The sequence below is a fragment of the Vespula vulgaris genome, chromosome 15 (genome assembly GCF_905475345.1).
Source record: "Vespula vulgaris chromosome 15, iyVesVulg1.1, whole genome shotgun sequence".
NCBI classification, from domain to species: domain Eukaryota; kingdom Metazoa; phylum Arthropoda; class Insecta; order Hymenoptera; family Vespidae; genus Vespula; species Vespula vulgaris.
In genome coordinates this window covers 3,166,979-3,186,927 of record NC_066600.1, presented here as the reverse complement: position 1 = coordinate 3,186,927, position 19,949 = coordinate 3,166,979, and the positions used below count along the sequence as shown (strand labels likewise).

The window sequence follows — 19,949 nt, the reverse complement described above, 5'->3', positions numbered from 1 at the left end:
TCTCTCTCTCTCTCTTTCTCTCTCACTCACACTTTCGAGCTTGATCTCTTCTGGCAAGAGAACCGGCCGATTCTCGGTGTCGTCGGAACGTAAACTCTCGACGTTACGGTCCACCTCCGCGAATATCTCCGAGGAAAATAAAATTGGTCGAGTTAAGATCGACCTTATTTTATCTCTTTTTCTTCTCGAAATAAGAAACGTTCCCGTTTCGTTCGTTCGTTCGTTCGTTCGTTCGTTCGTTCGTTCGAAGCCGTTCCTATAACTCGAAATAACGCGAGCGCTCGCGCTCGCTCCGTTAAGGAGTAACCGCGTGCCTCTCCTCGTAATAATAAATGGGGAGACGGAAATATGTCGTCGAACGCCGAGAGACGTAGGCGGCGAGTAAACGTGGACGCGCGCGCGTACATACATTTCGAGCTCGCACACACAAACAAGAAACTTGATTCTCGCGAGAGACGTATCGAAGAGTCGAATAGAGAACCGAGCGATGCATGGAATGCGTGGATTCCACGAGTATAATCGAACGTGAACCCCTCGTTTCTTTTCCCGTCAAAGAATCTCGATGGATCTTCGATATTTATGTCAAATGTTCTCCCAAACGTAGGATTCGTCTTAACGGATAATTTATTTCTTGTCAGGATTATAAAATTAGTCGTTTATAGAATATTATAATGTATTGAATTTTAATCGTTCCAAGCATTTATAATCTGTTCATAAATCTTTCATCAACTTTCGATCGACTATATGGGAATAAATATTATCATCGTAATTGGTAGGTACGGACGGTGATTGCAAAAATATTGTGGCATTAGGATCAAATATAAATATTATTTTATTTTTATATAATTACGTTCGGTTAATGAAATAATTAAAACGACGTGGATAAGTATAGATAACTGAGTTGAACCTTTTTTCTTTTTTTGTTTATATATATATATATGTACTTATGAATTGGAATACTTTTATAGTCATCGTAACCTATTTAATTATTAATACACGTCGTACATATCTCTCGGATTAACGATCACGTCGTATACGTCCGACGAAACTCGTTTCATGAAAAACTGGCGCTCTCAACGAATCATAATAATTAATCGAAGTTGACGCGCGTCGCGGTACACTCGCATTAGCATGAGATAGTTGAGTATAAGTCTCGGACTTTGATACTCGAGAACCGATCTTACCGGTGAGCGCGAAAAACAGCTACGTTATCGGTTTGTATCTGGAACGCAGCGACGAAAGAAACGGAAGGACGACTGAGAGAGGCGTTAAAATAGATAGAGGGATTAGTCGATGAATATTAACGGTACACTAGCGTACTATCAAACGAATAAAATTATCAAATCGAAATAAATGATTTCAAAAAAAAAAAAAGACTAACATAAATATTACGATATAATACGAATCTTAAATATTACTTTACGAAAATATCCACAAATTTGACAAATCTCGATGAATATTAAAATTAAATAATAAAAGTACCGAGAATGAGAGAGAAAGAGAAATATAGAAAAAGAGAAAGACAGAGAAAAAATAGAAAGAGAGAGAGAGAGAGAGAGAGAGAGAGAGAGAGAGAGAGAGAGAGAGAGAGAGAGAGATGAGGATGAAGGAAGAAAGAAGGAAGGAGGGTTTTCGTCCGGGGAGTAGAAGCGGTCCTCCTTGTTCCCTCCCTCCTCCGGGATCGGCCGTGACTCGCGCGCTCCGTGGGCGGAAGGAAGAGGAGCAGACGAGAGGAGAACGAGGAGGCTCCAGAAAGAGGACAGACAGGTCGGCCCGAGAGAGGAACTCGCGGCTGCCATGGTTACCGTCGCAATCCCGCCTCGCCTCGTTGCCATGGAGACGCCTCACGTCTCTCGCCCTCTCAGTATCTCTCTCTCTCACTCACTCACTCACTCTCTTTCTCTCTCTCTCTCTCCTCTCATATATACACACATATACATACCGAGAGCTAGCACGGCAACCTTCTCTTCTTCTCTTTACACACCAGAAGGACCGTTCTCTCTCTCTCTCTCTCTCTCTCTCTCTCTCTCTCTCTCTCTTTCTTTCTCTCTGTCTCTTTCTGTCTCTCTTTCGTCCCATCCTTTTCCTTCGCGAAAGAGAGAGATACACGCATACGTAGGAGAATGAGAAAGAAAGAGGAAGATAGAAAGAACGCGCATGCGCACGCGATATATATCTCGTCTTTTCGTGATGAGCCTTTACGTGCCGTCGGAATGGCCCGATTACTCATTCGATTACTTATCAACGGGAAAGCGCTCTCTTCTTCTACTCTCTTACGCTCTATCGCTTCCTCCTTCTTTGTTTTTTCTTCCCGCATCTTTTCCAAACTTAAATGTCTCTCGAAGATGATGATCGTCGTCGTCGTCGTCGTCGTCGTCGTCGTCTTCTTCGTTAAATCTAATCCCGTACAATACTTTCTTTATTAATTGCAATCGCTTTGTAATTCTTTCTTTCTTTCTTTTTCTTTTTTTTTCATACTTCCGTTCCGTATAAATTTGTCGTTGGTGAATGATACGTACCAGAAGAATATACCGATTTATAATTAATAATGTTTTCGAAACAATGTCGACGATAATCAAGAATATTTTTCTACGCGGACGATGATCGTGCGCGCTCACGAGAAAAATGAAGAACGAAAAATATTTACAAAAAAAAAAAAAAGAGGAAAAGATAAAGAGTTTGAAAAAAGAAAAAAAAAGAGAAGGAAATAAGTAAAACACTTCCCGATGGATCGAATCTATCAGGCGTAGCTGATCGCTCGCAATTACGGACCCGGAATAATGATCATTATTTTCGTGCGATCGCAGCTGCCGTTTTGTACGTGCGTCACCGTGTCGAGAAGCGGGAGGAAAGAGAGAAAGAGAAAGAGAGGGAAATAGAGACGGACAGAGAGAGAGAGAGAGAGAGAGAGAGAGAGGTGTAAGCGCCCTGTTTTATAAGCCCCGATTCTGATTGGCCGTCGCGTCAGCCGATATCAATATTTATTCAACGCGGCGAATGCTCGAGGCACGATTAAAACTTGTTTATGCTCCGTACGCGATTCGCTCCTCCCATCGTTGCTGTGCGTGTACTCGCCCTCCTCTTCCTCTTCCTCTTCCTCCTCCTCTTTCTCCTCCTCGCGAGAAAACGAGAGAGAGAGAGAGAGAGAGAGAGAGGAAGAGAGATAGAGAACGAAAGAGAGACTCTTTGCATATACCAATATACCTACGTACACCTACGCCTCCCCCTTTCCACCGTCTTTTTCCTATCTCGTCGAACGAACGAACGCGCAAAACTAGCACTGATAATATTCCATGATTAATGGCATCGAAACGGAGAGTGTTAGAGCGCGAAAAAATGTCGTTAAGTGTACCGAGGTATATGTAAGAGTACTATGACTTTCCCCTCTAGGTCTTTCTATCTAGTTTGAGAGGGTTGATTGAGATTGATACCGATGTTTCTTCTTCAGGGTGGCTTGTTAACTTAGCTTTTGATACGTATGAGATGCCAGTATTTATGTATATATGTGTTTGTATGTAATATATATATATATATATATATATATATATATATATATGCATTTTTTTCTTATTATTAACTTACCAGGGCTGCCGAGGAAGACGGAGGAATAAAGGACGCCACGACGCGCAGCATCGCTCGCCGCTCTTTGCGCGTCTGGCGGCGAACTCCATTCTCTACGCGGACACCATTTTCCTGAAACAAGCAAATTATTTTGTTAGTCTTCGCGCCGTATTTATTCACGTTCGAAAATGCAAGCGCATAGTCGAATCAATCGACATAAATTATCGTAATTCTTTAAGAATCCTAGTAACGTGAATACCAAGACATCTCAATGACGACTTATCGGTTACCTACTTCCTATTCGACGATAAAATTTTATACTACTATAATTTTATTGGAAGGATATATCGATCAAAATTTATTCTGAAGGAAGAAGAAGAAGAGGAAGAAGAAAAAATACAGGTGACAAAAATGATCGCTTCCTTTCGTTTCTTTTCCACTATACCGGGACCGGAAACAATAAAGTCGTGATAAAAATAATTGAATAAGCGCGGCAAAGAGCACGTCCGATTACAGAGCGTTATTCGTTCGATCGTTTATCCGCCTAACGGTGCAGCACGATAAATGCATCGCGCGCTTATCCGCGAACGAGCGAAAGTCCGATAAAAAATTTATTATCGCGGAATAAACTCCGACGCGACGTGCTGTAAAGTAAATAGAAGTTTGCTCGGATATGAGAGAGAGAGAGAGAGAGAGAGAGAGAGAGAGAGAGAGAGAGAGAGAGAGAGAACATTTGCTTTTATCTCCGAATTTATATTCGGGTATACTGCACGAACGTAAGTTTAATCGACTACGCTTTTAACGTACGTTCACGAAGAGATCGACGAAAAACTTGATCGCGACGATTCGATCTGTAAAACTATTATTACGTTTTATTCCAATCCCCTGTGTACTATCGCTATCATTAATATCGTTAACTACCATATAATGACTACGATCATATCACTATCATTATAATAACAATAATTATTATTATTATTGTTTTTATTATTAGTATTATTATTATTATAATTATTATCGTCATCATTATTATTTTTATTGTCTCCAACGAAGAGACGACACGAGAGAACGTAAGTGCAATTTTCTGGATGTGAAAATAAGAAAAGGCGTCTACTTTATTTCCACGTAGATCCCGAGCGAATGAGGATACACGGTAAGAAAGGGTGCCACCGTACGGGATAAGAGTAAGCCACGGAGCGAAGTAATTTCGCAAAGGAGAGAGTGGGAGGTCTCGCTGGATGAGAGAGGATATAGTCTTATCTCTGGAATATACCCTCCTTTCTCTATTCTATGTCTCTCTTTCTCTCTTCTGTTTCTATGAAAATTATACCCTTAATACATTCGCTATCACACGTCCATTTAAACATACGCGATCTAAAAAGCGTATCTTATGACACACGTACATACGTCGCAAACAGACGTTTGATAATTAACATTTAAAAACTTTGAAAAAAGAAAAAAAAAAGAAAAGAAATAAATAAAACGAACTCGTATACGCGTTAAACATTATTAAACGAACGAAACACGAAAATAAGCGTGCGTCTTTATTATTCCATAATTCTCTTACAAAACATTGATTAGACGGTCCGAACGAAATGATAGGCCCTTAAAACTTGGAGTTGCGGTTAAGGTAGGTGGGACAATTCGTGGTCAAACCGCGAAATTATGGGTTCTTGGTGATTATTTTCGAATCACCAGTGGCAAGAGAAAACATACAGTACGGTAACTCCTTCAGAAAATTTAACGCCATATGGAACGAGTTTTCGGAGACGCCTGTTCACACTCTACGACTAGAAGATAGACATCGACGTTTTCCTTCTGGCTAAATAAAGACGAATCCATACAACTGGCCTTCTAAAGTCTGATCGAACGGAGGGCAAAAGCCGAACGGTATCGGCTATGTGTTTTTACACTCTCGAGGACTATGTCTCAGGATTCTGTCTCCTTTTTCTATCTATACATATAGGTGTATATATATATATATTCTTTTTCTATCTTGTATTAGGTATATGTCGAGACGAAACGAAGGAAGAATATATCAGGATTATTCGAAGACGTTTCTTCGTCTGGTTGGACCAGTAGAAGCACACCAACCGTGTGCGTCACTGCTATTTCGAGATTCCACGTAGCAGAGAGAAGAGAACTTTTGTATACCTGTAGTAGGAATCCTAGGGCGATGAGAGAAGATTTATAAGCGTTCGGAGACAGCTTGTAATCATACGCGTCGGGCCCATTAACCTCCACGGTTTCTGATTTACCGTGGGAAAATCTGAAAAATCTTCGAATTCTCGAGCGTAACGTAAGCACTCACTCACTTACTTACTTACTTACTTACTTACTTACTTACTTACTTACTTACTTACTTACTTACATAGTTAGTATACCAATGCTCGGGGGACTCGTAACAAAATTCTTATTACGATTATTCTCGCGGGCGATTGAAAATTCCGATAATAACCGTGTTTCACTTCGATCGCGATTGACGCAAAGCGAGTTCGTAATGAACCCTCTTAGGGTAGGTAAGTAACTATACTATCGCGTTATTAACTGAACGATCTTTTCGTATTTTCCTGCACGCGAGTAAATTTAATCGTTTCTCATCATCGTAGTCTCGAGGATTCTCTGGAGTAAGAACTCGAAGAGAGAAAAGGAGTTCGAAGAAAGAAAAATAAGAATAAGATAGAAGAGAGAGAGGGAGAGGGAGAGAGAGAGAGAGAGAGAGAGAGAGAGAGAAAAGGAGAGGAAGAGGGAGGATTTGCTAAGTGGCATCAAGTGAGACGTCTCTTTTGAACGATCGCCGTGGCTAAATTGCGAGTTAACTTCGGTCTACGGGTTCGCGTGTTCGCGACAGTCATGCCACGCGCCCGAGTCATGTAGAGACGAAGACGAAGCGAAAGCGAAGAGGAAGAAGAGAAGGAGAAGAAGAAGAAGAACGAACGAACGAACGAACGAACGAAGAAGACGAAGACGAAGACGAAGAAGAAGAAGAAGAAGAAGAAGAGGAGGAACGGTCGGATGGATAGTGGCACGATGACCACGTCATCATCGTCCAAGCCACCGACTACTATCGCTTTACTTTTGCATCCGAATATCCGACTTGACGTTTATAAATTGAAATGTAATTCGACTGGCACGCGACCGAGTTCCCCAGCCCACCACACCCCACCCTACCCCTTTTCTTTTCCCTTCCTTTCCCCCTTCTGTTGGTTTTTTTTCTCTTTATACTTTTTCATAGCTAATTATTCGCTTAATAGATAGATAGATAGGTAAAATGCAAGAATCAAAGTTACAAAATGTTTATCTGTTACGATGCAAAATAGTAAAACAGTATTAATCTGAGAGAGAAATCCGAGCTAAGTCGATATCGTTATAGTGCGGAGAAAGATATACCTAGGTTACATTCTCAATAACCCCATCACACCAGAGTTGCCTCCTCGGTATAAATAAATCAATATAACTTGCTTTCACCCTCAGACGCCGCCCTCTTTCGCCGTAAGGAAGTGACGTATGAGGCTCGCATCTTCGGGACGAGGGTTGAGGAGGCAAGCCTGTTATTTCACAGTTAGGCTCGTCCTCCATCTCTCTCTCTCTCTCTCTCTCTCTCTCTCTCTCTCTCTCTCTCTCTCTCTCTCTCTCTCTCTCTCTCCTCTTCTCTCTCTCTTTCTCTCTATCTACCTATCTATCTATCTATCTCTCTTTCTCACTCTGCTCTTATTCTCTTTCTCTTCGTCCTATTCGGTCCCTAGTCCCGAGACCCGCGTTTCCAGCGGAGCACGAGTCCCACGGGAAGCTTTTGTCCTCGAGCTGTAAGCGACTTCCTGACAGGCCAAGTTTGCACCTGCTCTCCTTCTTGCCTGTATCTCTCTCTTTCTCATTCTCTCTCTCTCTCTCTCTCTCTCTCTCTATCTAACGATCTATCTCTCCCTTTCTATCCTTTTCTTCTTCTATCTATCGATCTATCCTTCTTCTTAAGCTCTATCTCTCTCACAGCCACCCACCAATGTTGCAGACGCATAATTTATTCGAGGTTGGCACCCTCTTTCTATCCTTCTCTCTCTCTCTCTCTCTTTCTCTCTCTTTATTTAGGACAAAAGTAATCCGCAGATCAGCGATCGGGATGAACGAACGGCGTTGAAATTATTTTCTCACCGAAAGATTAGCTGGGTAAAGTCTCCGGCCGTACATTCTCTTCTGTAAAACTGATTGGATATTTTCGAGAAGAAAAAGGAAGAGAGAAGAAAAAAAAAAAGAAAAAAGAAAAGAAAGATAAGCCGAATAAGAATTTTCCACGGGTTACGTCAGCGTCGCGAAATCGTCCGTCTTTGGCAAGACAAGGCGGAGGAGAAACGGGAGGTGGCCTCTCGCAGATGTTCGAGGAGAGTCGAGTGATTAATGACGACCGATAAACGTAATTTGTTGCGGGACCGCGTTCGCTCGGCTCGTCTTTCGAATTCAAATAGATAAACAGGACGCGGCGGTGCTCCGTAACGAGCGCCGCGCGAGAGGATCGAATTCTCTCGCCGGTTGCTGTCCACAGAGAGAATCCGAGAGGACAACTCAAAAGAGAGGGACGCAGAGAGAAAGAGAAAGAGAGAGAAAGAGAGAGAGAAGAGTGCGCTCGAGCATAGTAATTAATTGTATGCAGCACGCCGCGCGATTTTCGCTATCTCGCCGACTCGGTCTCGAGTGTAACCACCTGACTCTCCTTTATTGCTCTTCGCGATGGCGAACGATTTCAAACAAAGACTCCTTCGAGTAAAACCCTTCTCTATCTATCTTTCTTTCTTTCTTTCTTTCTTTCTTTCTTTCTTTCTCTCTCTTACTTTTTCTCTTTCTTTCTTTCTGATTCTCACACTCGCAGTATCTCCTCTCCCGCTAAATAAAGAATTAGATTATTAGCATTTATTTGCTTATTCCTTTTTTGAAAAAAAAAAATGGATAAATTCGCGGCGAAGTGGTAGCGAACAAGAGACATAATTGTAAACGAATTGGTGGTACGTAGGTACTTAATTGCTGAGGTATTAAAAAGTATGGACGATTACGATAAGCGTCAAACGTGGAAAGCATGGCGCATTAGCGAGTGGAATAAAGATAAGAGGTAGGTACGTTTCGCGTTCGACTGGCAAGCTGCGCTTGCGTATACACGTATTGCTACGTACGTATGTACCTACCTATCTACCTATACACGGGGACACGCGTATGAGAGAGAGAGAGAAAGAGAGAGAGAGAGAGAGAGAGAGAGAGACAAGTATAGGTCGGCATTTCGAGTCGTACGGACGCACGATTACCATTAAACGCGTAATGGCAAGAAGCGCGTAATGGAAACGGTCGAAGGGCCCGCTCTACGTACCGAAGATAAGATCGAACAAAGGTGTTAACGTAAATTCAACGACGACAGCTGAGAGCAGTGGACATTGCGTATGTAGGTACCTACCTACCTACCTACCTACCTACCTACCTACCAATCTACCTACATCTACCAGAACGTGTTCAAAGTTGTACATACTCGTACGAACGTACGAGTGCCAACTTCCTCTATAAAACGCAAATTCGCAATTAACACTCTTTCTCAATGGCGTCGGTGGCGTCCGAGACCAAATTTACACTGGCACTTAGCAACGCGAATCGCAATTCGACCCGGCTGGACGAGTCCAGAGCTTTCCTTTATAATTTCGCGATTCCCTTTATCGAAAGACCCGGTTATATTTTGTTAAAAGTTTATAAAACGAGGAGTCGAATGGTATACCCAAAGATTTCCCTAATTGTGCCGTGCTTCTTTAAGGTGATTAACATTGACGTCCGAATTGATTGTTATTAAACGCTGTTAGTAGATAAGTAAGTAGATAGGTAAGTATTTTGCGTATTTTACCGTACTTTCTTTTCTCGATTACAGTCTCTTATTTCGTATTTTAACAAGGTAAAAGATAATTTCGCGCTAAATTAAATTCATTAGAACGAGGAATAAATTGACAACTACTCTCGATACGGATCTTCAACTACACTTATACGATACGTACCTCTCTACCTATCTCTATCTGCTATGTATATACATATATATGTATATACAGACACACATACACGCGCGCGCGGCTCTATATATATATATATATATATATATATACATATATTCTATTCGAATTGAAAACGATTATTATTTCGATTGTATAGATTACAACGAAATAATTCGATCGCGAAATCGAGCATCGAGCGCAATTACACGCCGACGAATCGGAACGTAGCGAGTTATCGAAACGGCTCCAATCGGGCGGATCTAACGAATGCTCGCGGGGATAAATATTAATGATATCGCGAACGAAACGATATCAATTACGATTTACAATGGAATCCCGGTCGGCCATGTTTCCCGTTCGGAATAAAACCCCATCGTAAATCCGCCCTTCGAACGTCGAAACTCGGAGCATCCGAAGGACCGGCCAAGCGTAACGAGCGAAATAGGCGGAGGACGAGGAGGAGAGAAAGAGGAGGTAGTAGACGCTGAGGAATCACGGACGGTGACGTCAGCCTCGTGACACGCGTTGGTTTAATTAGCGCTACAATTCCGAGTCTCTGTGCGTAGGTACGTTGGAAGGAGAAGAGAGGAAGGAGGAAGAGGAGGGAGAAGAGAGGAAGGTCGAAGAGGAAGAGGAGGAGGAAGAGGAGGAGAAGGAGGAGGAGGAGGAGGAGGAGGAGGAGGAGGAGGAGGAGGTTCCCAGGCACGGTCCTCCTCTCTTTCTGGCACTCTGCCTGCCGACCTACGACCCGCCCCCGGGACCCCAGGACCACGTTCTCCGAATTACCGCTCCCGTCGCTGCAACACCGTTGCACTTAGCGTAAATTCACGGAGAATCGACGGTGCTTGACGTTACCGAACCCTTCGACCATTGGCTCTCTCCCTCTTTTCCTTTCACCTATGTACTTTCCATTCCGAAACGAATCGAACGGGAATATTTTTCTCCATGGGATACATCTACTCTTTTCTAAAACGTCCTAATGGAATTTTATATTAATTACGCCTGTGATAATACGATGCGTTAGACTTCGATGTTAATTCAAAAATACATGCGAGAAAAGAGAGAAAAAAAAATCGAGAGACGGAGACAGAAACAGAGACAAAGACAGAGAGAGAGAGAGAGAGAGAAACGGTGCGACGGATACAACTCGCGTCGTTGACCGTATATATAGAAACAGAAGAGATAGAGAAAAAGAGAGAGGGAGAGGGAGAGAGAGAGTGAAGGAGAGAGAAAGAGAGAGGGAGAGGTTTAAAATGTTGTGGCAGGTCCGGACCAAATGATGATAAACTATGTCGTGCTCGTGCGAGCGAGCCCGGACTGACCCACGGCGTAACTTGAATTACGACCGCGAAACAAAAGCACAGTCATTCTCTTGGCGAGTTCAACGCGAAAGAAATCCTCCTCTTACCCTCCCCATACTGCTTACCGTAAAAAAGAAAACAACACGAAAATCGTTTCCGATATAGTGAACTTATCAGAACGCCGATAAAGAGTATCGGCTAAGTTAACATTCCGTACTAAATTAAAAACGGGGAACAAAACAATAATAAAAAGAAAAGATAAAGAGAAACAAAAAAAAAAAAGAAGGAAAGAAATTGTACAAACGGCATACGGGCGATACTGCTTTAAACGAAACTAAATACTCCGCAAATAAAACGCGTTTTAAGATAAAATCAATGAGGTTTCTAGATAAAAGAAGAGAGGGAGGAAGAAAGACAGAGAAATAGAAATTTAAATCTCGTAACATGCCATCGAACGACGAGTTACATCTCATTTATCGAGACTATAACGTTGGAACTTACAACGCCTATATTATTGACTGTATAAAAAACAGAGAAAGAGAGAGAGAGAGAGAGAGGAACGAGTAAAAAAGTAAAAATATAATCGAGCATCCTTTCAGCAAACGTTCAGCAAGCGTGAGTCGTAATTCTCCTGAATCGGCAATTTCGAGAGATCCGCGAGCTGTTAGCAGCACCCTTCTCTATCTCTCTCTCTCTCTCTCCCTAAACTCTCTCTTTCTCTCTATTTCTCTCTTTTTTTCCCATTTTTTCGGTACCGAGCCGCTTTGGTTATGCGAGATCGTCGTTATACGGCAGTTCGAACGGCCTTCCGCCTACCCCGCGTTCGTTCCATGGGATTATTAATTCCCTCGTTAAAATCCGGCCCGCGGCGTCGCCGCGCTTTGTTATTTACGAACGAAAATTGTAAATACGGCTGTTGGTTGCGGACGCGTATCGACGCACGACCGCCACCGCCGCTCCCGCGGCCAATTAATAATCGCATCGGAGCTAATTAAATCCGGAAAACATGCAAATGTACTGTTTATATTTCAAAGCGACGGCCCCGATCGAGCGTGACCGAAAAAACAAGGGATAGGGAGGGAGAGAGAGAGAGAGAGAGAGAGAGAGAGAGGAGGACATTGCTGCTTCGAAAGTGCGACGCGACCCAAGGGATTTGCTTACAAATTGCCCATAAAAGTGTATGAAACGCGATTATTCTCTATTAATCAGATCTTTATGATCTTCTGTTCGATCCAGGATCGGTAGGATAATTCGCTCGCGGTACGCGTGAAAGAACGATATTATTATAACGGGAGTCGAAAATCCTCGGTTTATCGTTCGTACACCGAATTCGATATTAGTTCGAATATCATTTCGAATTTGCTTCGATTTAATCGAAGGCTGTTATCGTTTTTATCTTTCTTAAGATCAAATATTCGCGGTTTTCTTTAACGTAACGTCCTGTGTGAAAGAAGCTTAAAAGTGCCTTACCCGTGCTGCCAGCTAACGGCGAGTTTAACAAGTACAGGACGATCCAAGTCGAAGCGCCACGAGTCGGTGAGCGTGCGAACTGATACTTTACTCTTTCTCTCTTTCTCTTTCTCTTTGGACTATCTCTTTCTCTTATATAGCTATACACGAATAAGTACTACGTGTCCTTTTTCTTTCACGTAGAGAGGATACAATGATTGCACTATGCGACCGATGCACACGAGTCACGCCTGTTTGACGATATGCCGTTGGAGAAGTAAGAAAAAGAAAGTAAAAAAGAAAAAGGAAAGAACGGCGATACTCGAGAAAGAGAGATGTAGAACGAGAGAAAAGACACTTTGAGTCCTTTCTTTCTACATCGCTCGCATTCGCTCGCACTTTGAGAAAAAGAGGTAGGTAGGTAGGTAGGTAGGTAGATAGATAGATAAATAGATAGAGAGAAAGAGAGATACGAACGCGACGAAAAAGGATAGGGCCGAGCTGACCCTACCGAGCGGCATCTTTTTTTCTCGGGGTAATTACGTCGTTAAGCGCGAGGCAATTAAGACGCAAGAAATCGAGCAACAATCACATTTACGGGGGCCTGCCGCTTCGCTACGGTGTATTGATCCGCGATGGTGGGTGGCTCGTTGGAAGAACGAACGAGAAAGAAGGGGAAAGAGTCAAAGGGCGAGCGAAATGGAGAAAGAGAGAAAGAAGAAGGATAGAACACGATAGCTAGAACGGGAAGTATAGTAAAGAAAAAAGGAAGAGGAAGGAAGGAAGAAAGGAAGAAGGATAGAAAGAAAGGTAGGAAGAAGAAAAGAAAGAAAGGAAGAAAGAAAAGGGAAAAAGGGAAAGAAAGTAAAAAAACAAAAACCAAGGAAAAACAAAAAAGAAGATAAAGAAAAAGAATTAAAAAAAAGAGGTAAAAGAGAGAGAGAGAGAGAGAGAGAGAGAAGCAACCCGAGCGAGAACGTTTTGTTAGAATCGAAAGAGATGCCTCGGTGCTCTTTTTCGCGAAAAACACGGAATTGCTTTTCTCCGAGAGCCGAGCGGGATACAATGGTGTTATACGAGCACGAAGATGAATTGGAATGTACATTACAACGAAAAAAAGAAGAGAGAAAGAGAAAGAAAAAGTAACGGAGAGACAGAAAGAGAAAGAGAGACAAGGAGATAGAGATAGAAATAGAGAAAGGAGAGAGAGAGAGAGAGAGAGAGAGAGAACAAATGGAGAAAGATTCCTTCTCCCTTTTCTCGCAAAAATTACGGCTAATCGAGCTTCCATCCCGACTTTTCCGGCTCCTCCTCTTCCTTCTCCTTCTTTTACTCCTCTTTCTCCTTCTTCTCCACCCATTCCTCCTCCTCCTTCATGGTATCACGCGGAATTCGTTCCGCGACAAAGTCGAAGATCAAAATGAGGACGTTAACGTTGCGTAAGGCTCGTTTTACTCGCGTAACGTGCGTGACGGCTCGTAAATAGTCGGAGCCGACGTTAATCCAGTTCCATTATCAGCCACGCTCCGTACCTGGCTACGATAGAAAACGCAATATAACCGTCCGCTCGCATTTCGAAGGCAATAAATAATCATATGCACCGACGATTTCACGTTTTTCAACGAAACTTCCACGTAAATCCTCAGATGTTCCTTGATAAAGCATCATTGTTATTCTTGTTATTGTTGCTATTACTATTTGCAATAACATTTTCCCCGTTTTGACATTTACGCGTTAAGCGTCTTTCTTTATTTATTATCTCCCGTCGTTCTCCATTCGCATTTAGAGTTCGGTTTTTAACATTAATATGAAATATCGTTGCGCTTAGCTTATTACGAATGCTTTTCGCCCAATATTGTAAAACAATAACCGTAAGTGTTTTCTGTTCCTTTTCCTTTTTCCTTATTTTTTATTTTTTTTTTATTTTTTTTATTTTTTTTTTTTTTTTAAGATTTACGTTAACGTTTATGTACTTTTGATTTGCATGGACATCTGCGAGAAAAAGAAAAATAGTGGGAAATAAGTGGAAAAGAAAAAATAAATATTAAAGAGACTTTTCTCGTCGTCGTCGTCGTCGTTGTTGTCGTCGTCATTATTACCATCGTCGTTGTTACTATTATTATTACCACGCTAGAGTTGCGCGTGTACGGTTTTTCTGGTGCAATCATACGCGTCGGCGGACACGTAGCTTATCGTTAAAAAGTACGAGCGGTGCTCTTAAAGGCGGCTGTCGAATCGTCAAAGAGGCTTCCATCGACCGCAGCAGCGGCGGCCATAAAAAAGGAAAGGAAGAAAAAGAAAAAGAAAAAAAAAAGAAAAAGAAAAAGGAAAGAAGAAAAAAAAAAGAAAAGGTAAGAAAAAGGGGAAAAGAAAAACAAGAGAATATTGTGGCGGGTGTATAAGGTGCACACGCACGTTCTCTCTCTCCCTCTCTCTCTCTTCCATGACGTATTACTGGAGGTGCACCGTGCATCGGCATGTGTGTAAGCCGAGTAAGCGACGGTGCTGAGCAAAAGAGAGAGAGAGAGAGAGAGAGAGAGAGAGAGAGAGAGAGAGAATGGGTGCACCGACGGACATGGCGTCATAGCGGCGAATCAAACGATATCGGGCTTCTGAATTAATTTATGCACCGTGGGTTATTAAAACATGAGACACAAAGGCGTGCCGCCGCGTTTGCAATCATATGCCTCGCCTCGAGCTCACCCGCCTATGAATTCGTCTCGTCTCCTTTGGGGTACCTTGACACACTTAGACGTACCTATGTAATAAATCGTTCGTTGCGATTTAAAAGTAAATCAAAGTATTGTCGTTTAGTTGGGAGAAACGATCGAGTTTAAATATTAATCTACGGTCTTCTTAGTTTTCGTGTTGGTTAAAAAAATCTTTTGGGTATATGCATACAAACTTTCTTTACATCCTTCTCTTCTTTTTCTTTTTAATAATTATATCGTTGTAAAAGTAATCTCGCGATATTTCGTTCGCGTTCGAGCATCGTCGTTGTCGCATAGATGCAATTTACCGAATTGTTTTTAAATCCTACGATGCGAGTGGAAGAAGGGACGAAAGGGAGGAAGAGGAGAAAGATAGAGAAAGAGAGAAACGAAATAAATAAATAAAGAAAGAAAGAAAGAAAGAAAGAAAGAAAGAAAGAAAGAAAGAATAAGAGAGAAAGGAACGAAAGGAAGAAAGAACGAAGTGAAGGAAGGAAGGAAGGAAAGAAGGAAAGCTCATGGCAGCCATGGCGTCAGCTGTTTTGTCCCGGGGGCGCGCCACGTTTCTTTATATTTCTTTGCCCGGAAGCTTCGACCCGATATCGTTCCGATACATTTCTCTTTCTACGTGTAACTCCCGAGTGCACAAAAAAATTACGGAGACCTTTCGATCTCCCAACAAAAATATGTCGCAACTTTTCCATCCACTCCGTCATTTTCTTCTTTCTTTCTTTCTTCCTTTCTTTCTTTCTTTATTTCCTTCTTACGTACGTCCTTTTTAGTTGTTAAAATGATATACACCCAGGTAGTAATACCTACCTACCTATTTACGAAAAAATCGAATCGATAATTTACAAAACGAACAACGCGTCGGCGTTGTCTTTTTTTCTTTTTGTTTTTATTTCTTTTTGTTTCGTTTTGTTGTTGTTGTTGTTGTTGTTCTTTTTTTTTTCAGTCAGTCCGTTCTCACAGAGCAACTTTTTCTCCTCGATATTGGTGCGCTTGCAAATCCGTCACGTGACTGGCAGTGTACAACGTAAAGTCGTACGGCGACTATCGGCCGGTCAACACGACAGGTGCACGTCGATAACGCCGCCGACAATAATTGCAAATCGTAGCCGGCGAGCATGCCTCGCCGTGTCGATCAAGATTCCAATAATATGCTTCGACGATGCAAATAACATTTCCATTAGCTAACGGGAACAAACGGTACCGCTAAACGAAGGAGAGAAAATCTCTTTCTCTTTCTCCTTCTCTTTCTCTCTCACTCTGTATACGCGTGTCTTTTAATTTTACCAAAAAAATTACGAATATTTCCTCAAAGAGAAAAAGAGAAAAAGAATATATATATATATAGAGAGAGAGAGAGAGTGAGAGAGAGGTTCTTCGATATTATCAAACAAATAAATTTCACGAAAACTCGATAGATAATTGGCTAAGTCTACTTAATATAAAAGATTTTAAAGACAGGCGTGTCGAGAAATTCATCGTTTAAAGATCACGCTCACGCTCACGTTTAAAGAATTCATTCCCCCCGTTTCGAGTATCGTTCTAGGCGAAACCCTTGCCAAGCGAAGACGTTTTCAAAGTTGTTTCGTGAAGGAAAACGATCTCGTGCATGCACGAGGAAAAGAAAGGAAGGGAGTGGAGAAGGTTAATATCGGTCGAGCACGGAAAAGAAGACAGTAAATACGACGTGGAAGAGTAACGATAACGGGAGCGCTTATAGCTCACGGCAAAATCCTTGCTCTGTGTAGTACGACTTTCTTTCCATATAAACTTCTCAAAATAAACTATTTTTCAAATATTTTTGCCTTCCTCGTCTAATAAAATCCAACCGGATATTTCTACCAGTTTGAACAACTATGACGGCATAAAAGGAACTATCTCTGGTCGAATCAATATATGATAAACTTAGACTTTCCACTTAGATTCTATATCTCTAAGCTTCTAAGCTTATTAATCGACCGCAAGGAGTACCGCAATCGTAAAGAAAAACTCGGCGACGTTCGATCGAGATACTTTGAAGGAAGATAATCGGTTCGTTCGTATAATCCGATGGCGCGATTAAAGCGCGAAAATAACGTCGTTAGGAAGAAAACGTAAGCAGAAACACACACTCTCTCTCTCTCTCACTCTTTATCTATTTCTCTCTCTCTCTCTCTGTTTCTCTAGGTTTCCGCTTCTCTCTCTTTGCCGACGGTAATGCTTGGAGGGTGGAGAGAAGGAAGGTACAGACGTAGAGGGGGAAGAAGAGGGAGAGAAGGGTAGCTCGCAACAGTAACGACGTCGAGAGGGTTGCGCGAAGGGTGACTCCGGAGCACGAAGAGGGATGGAAACAGTTATACGATTGGTTTGTGAGGGTCGCCATTCAGGAGGGTCGCCGCTGCTGTTTGGAGTCTGCGCTCTTCCTTGATCCTGCGAGAGGAAGGAAGAAAAGATGGAAGAGAGGGGTGAAGGGTTTCGTCGAAGGCCACCAAAGTGAAGCGGAGAGAGAGAGAGAGGGGGAGAGAAAGAGAGAGAGAGAGAGAGAGATAGAAAGTGAAAAAAGAATAGAAAGAACGAGAGACCGGCGTAGCTTGACGGACCTCGCGACGCCCTACGTCACCTTTATCGCCGACGCCCTCTTCCTCCTTCCACAATGCCTTTTATATCATCGAGATGGAAGAAACGAGACGATTCCAACGTTTTTAGAACACTGACTCTTCTTTCTTTCTTTCTCTCTCTCTCTTTCTTTCTTTCTTTCTTTCTTTCTTTCTTTCTTCCTTTCTCTCTTTCTTGGCGGATACATCAGAGATACCGTGATAGAGAATATATTGTTTGGAACTTGAGAATCAAAGATGATAGTAGGAGTAAGAGCAGGAGAAGAAGAAGGAGGAAATGATGAAAATAAGAGAAGGAAAATTGTCGTACCAGAAAGAGAGAGAGAGAGAGTTTTCTTTCCTTCTCAACGAAACTGAGAACTATCTTCTTCGTAGGAACAGACGAGACGGGATCAAGGTCTTTTACCCTAACTCGTTTTATCGTTCGTTCACGATTCTCTAGCAAAACCGCCTTCCTTTTACCTTCTCGCGTAGCTTTACGCTTAAAAGGATAAAACCGATCGGCGTATTCTTTCGGCGAGGACTCACTTGTAATCGTTTCGTGGGATTGCGTCGTGTAAATAGTAGGAAATAAGATGGGAAATAAAAGAAAATGAAAAGCTCCGCTCGTAGTTTTCTTAGTCGATAAAACGAACTGACGAATAATTGCGTCGTCTCGCAAATTATTAAGGCCGCAAGGTACGCTTGGTACCGTTTTACGTTAACGAATTCGTTTCACGAAATAATTTACTTACAAATTGACCATACGATCGTTCGATTTCAATGAACTTTCCCTATCTTTCTGATCTCATTAAAAAAAAAAAAAGAAGGAAAAGAAAATTATATTAAAAGTATATATACATATTAATAATTCTCTGCTTCTTTATTAAAATGACTACGATCTCTATTCGAGCATATTTAAATTCGTGAGTTTAGATAAAGATTATCGGGTATGAACGCCTGTTAATTTATTTTTACGCGAGCTAACTCCTCCTCTTGGGAAAGAACTCCAACGAGAGATAGCTCGCCAAAAATACGAACGGTGAAACAATGAAATTATTTTTAACCACGTTCACGCGATCGCCGGGTAACTCCTTTCTCTCTCTTCTCTCTCTCTCTCTCTTTTTCTCTCGAATTCTCCGAGCAAGTGCAAATAGAAACGTGAACGCGTATACGATTACCTAAGCAGACGAGTATACGGAGAAGGAAGAAAAGAGGGCAAGGAGGACTTTTTCACGGTGAAATTTATGATAGAAAGACATAAAACACCTTCGTTAATTAAATTCGAAAAAAGGAGGGAAGAGGAACAAGGGAAAGGGTAAAGTATCAAAAAAAAAAACAAGAAGAAAAGCAAGATAGAAAGACAGAAAAAAAAATTAACGGACGAAGAGAATTCGTACGCATTCGTTCTATCTCTTTCTCTCTCTCTCTGTATTTTTCTTTTTCTTCTTTTCTTTTTTTTCGAGAAGACGTCACGTGAGAATGCACCGACGAATGCAACGACGTAAGAAAGACGCGAAAGACGAACGACCGTAGCGAAGGGTGCTGGCCCTCGAAGCGTGTCACTCTTACTTAAAAAAGGTAAACGGACGCGGACAAAGAACCAAGAGAAAGAGAGAGAGAGAAAGAGAGAGAGAGAGAGAAACTGATAGATAACGTTATGCCTTATTAATGTTCCTAGCGATGGTGAACAATGAGAAAGATTAGAGAAAAAGTTCAACGGTGATAATGATAGCGAAATAAAGACAAAAGAGTTTGCATTCCAATGTTCTCCGTCTCTCTTATTCCACTCAATATGACGATACAATAATGCACTGTATAGTAGACGACGGTAGAAAGGTAGATATCCGATTAATTCCCATTGAATGTCTTTATTGTATTAAATGCCTGCCCTCCTGAGGTCGAGAGAAAGAGACGGCGAGTTATGGAGAGTGGTAGAGAAAGAGAGAAACAGAGAGACAGAGAAAGAGAGAAAGAGAAAAGGAAAGAAAAGGATAGAGATAAGAAGGTCGTGCCTTGCAAACTTCGATCCGAGTTCTGTATAAAAGGCGGACATAGTACCAGTTATACGCGACTCGAGTGCATGCGTAACAGTGTTTCCCAACTTAAAGCTTTACTTGTGTCTATTGACAGAAATAATTAATCGTACCTATTAATGAATAATCTTAAATAGCTATCTTTGAGAAAACCTCAAAAGGAAAAGAAGAAAAAGTGCGTCAAACGTCAAGTACGAGGGAAGAAAAAAGATCAGGTGGCAATGAGAGATCCATCAGTACGAATACGGTTCCAAGTTCCGTCGATATCTCTTTATTCTCTCATCTTGCTTTACGCTTC

The 19,949-nt window shown here is 41.8% G+C and overlaps 1 protein-coding gene across 4 annotated transcripts in view; it reads right to left on the bottom strand.

Moving 5' to 3' along the window:
* LOC127069422 (homeobox protein homothorax) overlaps positions 1-19,949 on the bottom strand; it is a 354,198-nt gene that overhangs the window by 155,141 nt on the left and 179,108 nt on the right. For all 4 annotated transcript variants that reach the window (XM_051006442.1, XM_051006440.1, XM_051006439.1 and 1 more), the window contains one exon: positions 3,583-3,693. In XM_051006442.1, coding sequence (XP_050862399.1) covers positions 3,583-3,693 — 111 coding nt within the window. The remainder of the gene's footprint in view (positions 1-3,582; positions 3,694-19,949) is intronic.